Below are 7848 nucleotides of genomic sequence, written 5' to 3'. Positions count from 1 at the left end.
GTAGGGAAAAATCTTGCATCTGAGGACATGTCACTTTTTGATGACTAGTTTTGCCTTCTAACTGTCAAGTGCAAAGGCTCTGAGGTTGATCAACACTATTTTGCACTCCGTATCTACTCTGAAACCAAACACAACTTCAGTTTTAAAAGCAATGGTCAAAATCCTCTAAAGTGTCAAAGGAAAGGAATAAAGAAATACACAACCATAGCAGAAGATTTTCACACCCGTTACAACCCCAACTTCATGCATTCTTTTTACCTTTGGCTTCTTATAGAAGCCGGACAGGTACCACCTCAAAACTTGCTTCATTCGACTGTACGGATCATCTTCAAGGACCGCCCTGCAGGACAGAACACAAAATTCATTTCATACCAGTACAACAGCATCAATTTCAACAGTATTTCCCCAGTACTAAAGGGAAGTAACTCCTGTGCTGCTGCCAGTGAAAAAGGTGTCTGCCAGCAGAAATAAATTTTTTTAGTAACGTACATCATACAAAACACACATAAACTCTTAAAAAGTGGAACCCCTTGCCCTCCACTCCTGAAAAAAGCCCAAAATTTTTGGAGTGTATCAAGTGCAATTGGCCATTCAACTATGTTAATGTGAGATGCCACTCACACTTGCATTTAGTTACAGCTACTAGTACAGTGTGAGTCATAAAAACAAGAACGCTTATGCCACAAAAATCAAAGACAATTCTATTTTTCTTTTTTTTTCTTTGTTTCCCTCTTCCTTAAAAGATCTTTAAAGCTGATGTGCTAATGGCCTCTTTCAGTACTTTGAGATTTCATGCAATAATTTAGGTTGGAAGGGACTTGTCAAAGTCATCTCGTCCAACCCCTCCTTGCTCAAAGATGAAGTGGGAAGTTAACAGAGTTCCTGGTATTTCCAACCATTTAGTCAGATTTGAAAATCAAACTGAATAAGTTCTTGCAAAATCCATTTGGAAGGATGATCCATACACACAGAGGTTTATTTAACAAAACCACCAAATCTCCTCAAGTTTTCTTAGATCTCTGCACTGAGAACCATTTCCTTAACTTCAGATGTTACAAATACCACACACAAGGCTTGAAAATACCACGATTCTAAATTACCCAGAGGCAGTGGAATAAACAGGAGTAACTAGTGCTGCTATTTAAATAGTGCTCACACTGGTTTTAAAATACACTAGGCACAACTCATTGAGAAGGCTGGTCCTATCTGCAAGCATAACGTTTTCTATTTTCTACTCTGCTGCTCCCAGCAAGTCTCTCTCATCAATGGTGTTAAAAAATGTTTCTTATTTATCAACCAACATAATCATATTGCTTCTGGGGAGAGAAGTGCTTGACAATTCTGTTTGCTCTGTCCCATTTCTTTCTGTACACAAGCACACCAGGAGGTGGCACAGCTCTGTTGTGAGATGCTCAGAGGTAGGAGCTGAATCCCCAGCAGTTCTGCCAATACTGGCAAACGTGCATGTACGAAGGCAGTTTTGTCTGAAGTTTAACTGTTTTGCTTGTTTCCTTGCCCCTCACTGGCAGCAGTCCATCTTTAAAAGGTCACTGCAGCTAGTTCCAGGCTTGATTTATGTTGAATCCAGTGACCTGGGTATTGTTTGGGAGCCTTTGAAGCACACAAACACACCCCAGACAGCACCAATCTAACAGTGTAACACATTTTCTCAAATATAAGGAAAGTGCCCACTTCGGGCACGCTCTGTGCACTGCTTACTGAGAAAGCAGGTCAGCATGGTAGTAGTAATCGGAGAGTTTGTTAAGGAAGGAGCGTGGTTCCAGGATGAAGGTGGGCAGCACCACCCGTGACAGGTCCATGCCAGGGCGCAGCTGCTTCAGCAGTATCCACATCAGGCTCTTGTTCTCCTCAGAGACGGTTTCTGTTTGAGACGATTCACCTGTCTATGGTGGAAAAAGGGAAGTTCAGGGCAGAAAGAGGAAAACCATCTCCTGCAGGTGCATTTACCAGGGGGTCCAAGCTCACCCGGGCATACCCAGCCCTGGCACAGGGGTGAATGCTCAGCTACACTGCAAAGAGACATCAGCTCTGTCTCAGGAGAAGTGAATCCCCAAAGCGCTAAAGTGAGTGGTACAGAAAGCCCTGGGCTGCTGCAAGAGCTGGCACAAGCCAGGGAGCACACCTCTGCTGTGCTCCTTCTGGAGCCATTGCCTCCACACACCTCAGGGCTGCGATGGGCTAACCTGGGCCAACATTAACCAAGGGGACACCGCATTGCAGTCCCTTGGGAGGTGTGGACATGCCCACAGCGGTCACAGCATCACTGTAGCCTGGGGGGATCCATACAAGAAGCTCCTCTCAGTCCCATTCTCAGCAAATGAGAAACTGCAAGATTTACTACTATGGGTAGAAAAATTTAGGAGATAAACGAGTAATCAACAAAGAATGGAAGCAGAAGCAGTCCTCCAAGTTCAAAATAAGACACACTGGCAGTGTAGGTGTGGTAAAGGCCCCACTGCCAGGTGACATGCACAAAAACTACAGCACCCCCCAAAGCTGCTCAGCGCCCTTTGCAGCAGAAGTGCACGTAATGGTAAAAAATCCAGGGATGTGTCGTGATTTCAGCTATAACTATAGTTCCTCTGCATTCTGTGGGGCTACATGAGGTTTAACATGGGGAAATGGGCCTTTCGAGCCCCTGCAGAAAGAAAAGTAAAACTAAATTTTCAAACATTAATGTCATTTTAATGCATCCTATGCATCATAACTTAACAATGAAAAAGAAAACTTAGGCTTTCTACTGTTTTTCGGCATGAGAGTTCTATGAGAAAAAGGGCACAGATCCACTTCTGGAAGGCACTTTGGTTTGGGGGAGGACACCAAGCATATCCCAAGAGTGTTTGCAGATTGTGTAAATCCACTCATTTTCACCACCTGAGCATCCCCAGTGCCACCTTTTTGGCTCCCAATCAGCCCTTTTACTAGTCACGGAAAACACACTAAGTCCAGCTTGCAGACTGAAGGGAATTTCAGATTGAAGAACAACAAAGCTCTTTTCATTAAATTGCTTTTCCATTATCATACCATTCTTCTTGTGCCAGTCTGATGCAATACACAGCTTGAACCTCCAAGAAGAAATGGGAACGATTAAAGAACGTAAAAGTACAGCATCAGCTGGGGCTGACAATACCATATGGGTCTGTCAGAGCTTTCATTATTTATCCAGGTTCTCAAGTGTGGGTGTACTGGCAACACAAATTAATGCCATGTTGAAACTGCTGTACAAAGTGTTACTCAGAATGAGTTTTTGCAGAAGGGATAGATCAAAAGGGAAGGAAAAGAAGGTGCATGAGGATGAAAACAACTTCAAGTCATTTCTGTTTTGCTTTCCCCTCAAATACATCACCCTCAATAACCTTTTTCATAACTTGTTCAAATGCTTGGGAAAAAAAGGGTTTTTTGGTTATCAATCTTCCCACTAAGGAGGTGTCTTTTTTGCATTCTAGACCAACTTTTGCAATCTCAAAGTCCTCCTGACACCTGTCTCTGCCTTCTCATTACTACTGCAAACAAGGCAAAGCTGGAATGTCAGATGCACAACCATGCGCCTTTCAAACACATACAGATGCACATACAGACATGCACACCATTCAAATGAGCTTTCAAAGCCAAGCTGAAAATTTACCAGTGACAGTTTGCATTTGTGACCTTCGTCCTGACAAATCTGAACTGTCCACATAGACTGAGGGACAGCAGTTTCAGTTTAAGATGACAGTTAATGTTATTAGTTGGCATGTGTTTACCTTGATAAACCTCCGCCCATTGCTCACAGCAAACTACATCACTGCATACAACCTACTGTTCCTTATGTTACTGTCACCAGTGGGATAAGACTCACCAACCAGTCCCATTTGTGCGTGCCACATGACAACAGCCCCATCTCTTGGCCAATGACAGAAATCTAACGTAACATCTAATGGCCAAGGCTACATGGCGATTCTTTCTGAAAGCCCGCTGGATGCTGCCTCTGCCTGAGCAGCCACACTATGGTTAGCCTTATTTTACGCTACACAGAGTGTCACTCTACAGCAGAAACTGAGTCCTCTCCATTTCGTTTGTAGTGCATTTTTTTTATTTTAATGTAAAATTGCAGGGATCTCACTCTCACGCACCCACAGATGCATCAGTGCTCCTGTAAGGCTCATTCAAACACCAAAGTATCACCCTGCCGTACCAATACTTCTAGCACAAGTTTGCCATGTGGCAAAAAGCCATTTCGGAATAAGCAGCTGATAGAAATTAAGTTTGCCTTCATTTTGCTGTTGCTCAGTTGCTCAGCTATATTAAAAATCTCCTGTTTGGACCCAGTTATCATTTGCTGTGTGTCTGGTGTGGGATTTGAGGAGAGAGGTGCACAAAAGGGGAGTTTGTGGGTTTTTTGTTTCTGTAGGCAACAATTCTGTTTGCAAACACAATTTCTACAGCAGGGCCTTGCACCTCACACCTGACATCTGAAATGGCAGCAAACACATGTAAGAAAGAAACAGCTTTCTAGCAAAGAGGTTTTCTTTGAAGCGCCAACAAAACTTCAGCTTCCTTCTTCGAAGCAATAGGCAAGGGAGTGCTCAGAGCCCTCCCAGCCTGGAGCAGAGCTCCTCTGCTAGATTGATTCTCACCCAACACACTCTACTGCTGCCTTCCTCAGAGGTGTCACAGTGACATCCAGCCAACAAAGGCTCTTACACGGAACAGAAAAGCATCCTCCTGCTGTTAAATGACATGAGAAATGGCTTTTCTACAAGAAACTGTCATTTAGGAATCAAGTGGCTCAAATGTTCCATTAAGACACACAAAAAGGATGTTCCATGCATAATGAAAAAAGGAAAGTATCGTATTTTGTATCACACAAGGACTGAGCATCCTAATTGGCCAGGACACATGCCCAGAATAATAATTCCCCCCCTGCTGGTTCCACAAAGCACTGTGCCAATGCTACGCAGCTCTTTAATGCAATAACTGGTTAAAGCAATCACTGATGCTGGAAACACACCAAAGCACAGTAGCAGAGCTGCTGTTCATAACACATAATTATTAGAGCACATGATAATTCAACATAATTTAGCAGAAAGCTGTGCATTGCTCTATCTGTAAAACACTGGAACTCAAAAAGCTGGTTCCTAACTGCCATACATCTAAAAGGCTGAATGACAAGTACTATAAACAGAGACATTTTAACAGAAACAGACAGTGATTAAAATATTTTTTTCTTTTACCTCCCCAAATTCCTCATAGATCTGTTCAATATAAGTTGTCCCTTTCCTTCCCAGAGAGACCTCTCCATGGATTTCTGACTGATCGCTCTCGCTTTCATTTGTCTTCCGGCTGTTCTCATGCGTTTCATTCTCTGACTCTTCTACATTGTCTCTCTCAGACTTGTCCGAAAAAGCATCGTTTTCCAAGTGGTGGTGATTCTCCAGGGCGGATTCATTCAAACTGCAACACACAGTTCATTACTTGCTTCAATTTGATTTACAAAGCCAGATTACTTAAGGTCTTTTAGATAAGGTAAAAACACTCCCCAGGACTCAAAACAGGGTGTGTAGCCAGACATCAATTTCCCGAATAAGCAGAGTTTTTATTACAGAAACAGCGAGATATTTTCCATGAAATTTCTCCCCTCCAAACTGCGCTTTGCAGGATCTGCCACATAGCTCCACTTGCCTACCCTTAAGCAGAATTGCCACTGGCACTGCCAACTGACTCTGGATGGGAGCTCACATCCCAGAGGGATGCAGAGCACACATTAACAACCGTACACTGCTGATCAGAGAGCTGAAGGGTCAATCAGGAGAGATTTTTCCCTTTGCAGAAGCAAATCAGTGGATATACAGCATATAGGAAAAAATACGACGTTATGGGATATATATTTGCTTCTCAGTACTACTGCTACCTTATTTCAACAAACGGTGGGGCTAAGTCAGCCCTACACTAGAAAAGGTAGATTTAAAAATCAATAGAAGCAAGTGTTTTCACATATACACACACTCTGAAACCAGCCCAGGGAATGGGCTTCCCCCAGACAATGCTGTGTGGAAGAACTGAGTTAAAAGCATGGACTGGACAATTACATGGAAGAAGAACACCCATCTCATACCAGCATCGAAGGGAAGTGTGGAAGGTGTGGCAAGCTTCATGCTTGGTGACCCAGGCTTTAGAGAATGAGGAGAAAGTCAAAAATTCTCTCTCACGTAGCCTACAGCATCTCCATTTGAAAAAGCAGACACAGGACATATGACAGATGGCAAACAGGATTGGATGGGCCACAGTTCAGACACTGAAAAGTATCCACTAAATGCCTGTTTTTTCAAGTGACGTTTAGCACGGCCTTCAGCTTCCCCTCTTCATACGTGTCTCTGCACACACATCACCTCTTTCATGGCTTAGCCTAGCTCTCAAGTGCTGACCTTCTCAGCTTGACCTTCCTCTGAAAATTTCTTACCCAAGTCATCACACAACTATTGGGTAGAGCAATATGAAAAGATTTCCAGCTGTACAAGGAGTTTCCAAGGATCTAAACAAGCCATGGATATTGAAGAGTTTTGTTACCTCCTGTGGTGCATCTCCCTCTCAAAGCAAGATTTCTCTCCTCAGTACATGGGAATGTCCCATCAAGCTTGAAGTCTCTCCAGGATGGGCCTTTTCTCCAGCCATTTGGGGCATGTTCCAGTTTTGATTACAGATTAATGCTGAAAGCTCCCATCCCTCTCTTTTTTTAATTTTCTTTTTTTTTTTTTTTTTTTTTTTTTTTAAATAAAGATAATTAGGCATTGCTAGTTAGAGCCAGATTAAAAAAACCAGCAGAAGAGTCAGACCACAGAACTGGCATCAGCTTTTCAGAAGATCTCAACTTCCCACTAAGCACTGAAATAAGCTCATGATTTTTAACACACCAAGCAAGCCACATTGTTACAGTCACAGCTCAGCTTCTGGAGAAGCTCAGTTTCTAAAGTTCTTTTAAAAGTGTCGCCTACAGCTTTCTGTGCCTTTAGAAAATATTTTTTTTTAACTCAATGTGTATATATATAGTATGCATATATATGTATGTGTATATATATAGAAACTACAAGGTTTTTTAATTTACAGTTTCACTGTAAAATACAACTACAATCACAAATCAGACAGGCAATGACCACTATACTCCAGCACTAATAACTTGCTATTAGACATTATGTGTCTTCATCGTTCTAGTGCCAGGATGTTACTTCTTTTTTTCTTAGCTAGCAACCATCAAGTGCAAGGACAGATAACCAAATACACTGGAAGCACAGAGTATAGCACACGCATGAGTTTAAGATAATAAAGAAGAAAAAAGGCGAGGAGAGAGCTATCTAGAGAGATTATCCCGTGATTCCTCAGCACAGATATCTCCTGAATGGTAGGTCCAGGAAGTTATTAGATATTAGGTGCTGATCATTTAAATACCTAATTTATTTAAGTTTTCAATCATCAGCTTGTGGAGGACTAGTCATTTCATGCAGTTTTGCAGAGACTGCAAGTTCACCATCTCCAATGACTCGTGGTGTCTCAAAACATTCCAGTTGTAGACAAGAAGATGGCCAGGAATGCACCAAAGGCCTTACTAACAATGGACTCAATCGAGGAGGCTCTGATAAGGCGAAGCCTCGAGGCCTCATGATGTCCAATTGTAGATAAGAAGATAGGGAAGAATACATCGAAGGCCTTACTCCATGGACTGGCGAAACCCCTGCTGAGTAAGGCCATCAACGATGGACACTGAAACCCTGCTGAGTCTAACAATGGACTCAGTCTTGCTCTTACAATAAAGCAGCAAATACGTGCAAGGCGTTGCCTCTGTCTATAAGAGGT

The 7848-nt window shown here is 42.6% G+C and overlaps 1 protein-coding gene across 1 annotated transcript in view; it reads right to left on the bottom strand.

Moving 5' to 3' along the window:
• The window catches only part of LOC104467233 (oxysterol-binding protein-related protein 5-like), a gene marked incomplete at its 5' end in the record, with an annotated part of 22320 nt that extends 16866 nt beyond the window's left edge, over window positions 1-5454 (bottom strand). The window contains 3 exons of the mRNA XM_010080943.1: window positions 259-340; window positions 1720-1904; window positions 5235-5454. Of these exons, the coding sequence (XP_010079245.1) occupies window positions 259-340; window positions 1720-1904; window positions 5235-5454 (487 nt within the window). The remainder of the gene's footprint in view (window positions 1-258; window positions 341-1719; window positions 1905-5234) is intronic.
• Window positions 5455-7848: the final 2394 nt, after the last annotated feature.

This window comes from Pterocles gutturalis, unplaced genomic scaffold (assembly GCF_000699245.1).
Source record: "Pterocles gutturalis isolate BGI_N339 unplaced genomic scaffold, ASM69924v1 scaffold49354, whole genome shotgun sequence".
NCBI lineage: Eukaryota > Metazoa > Chordata > Aves > Pterocliformes > Pteroclidae > Pterocles > Pterocles gutturalis.
Note: the sequence above shows the minus strand (reverse complement) of the source record. Positions and strands in the feature narration are given on the sequence as shown.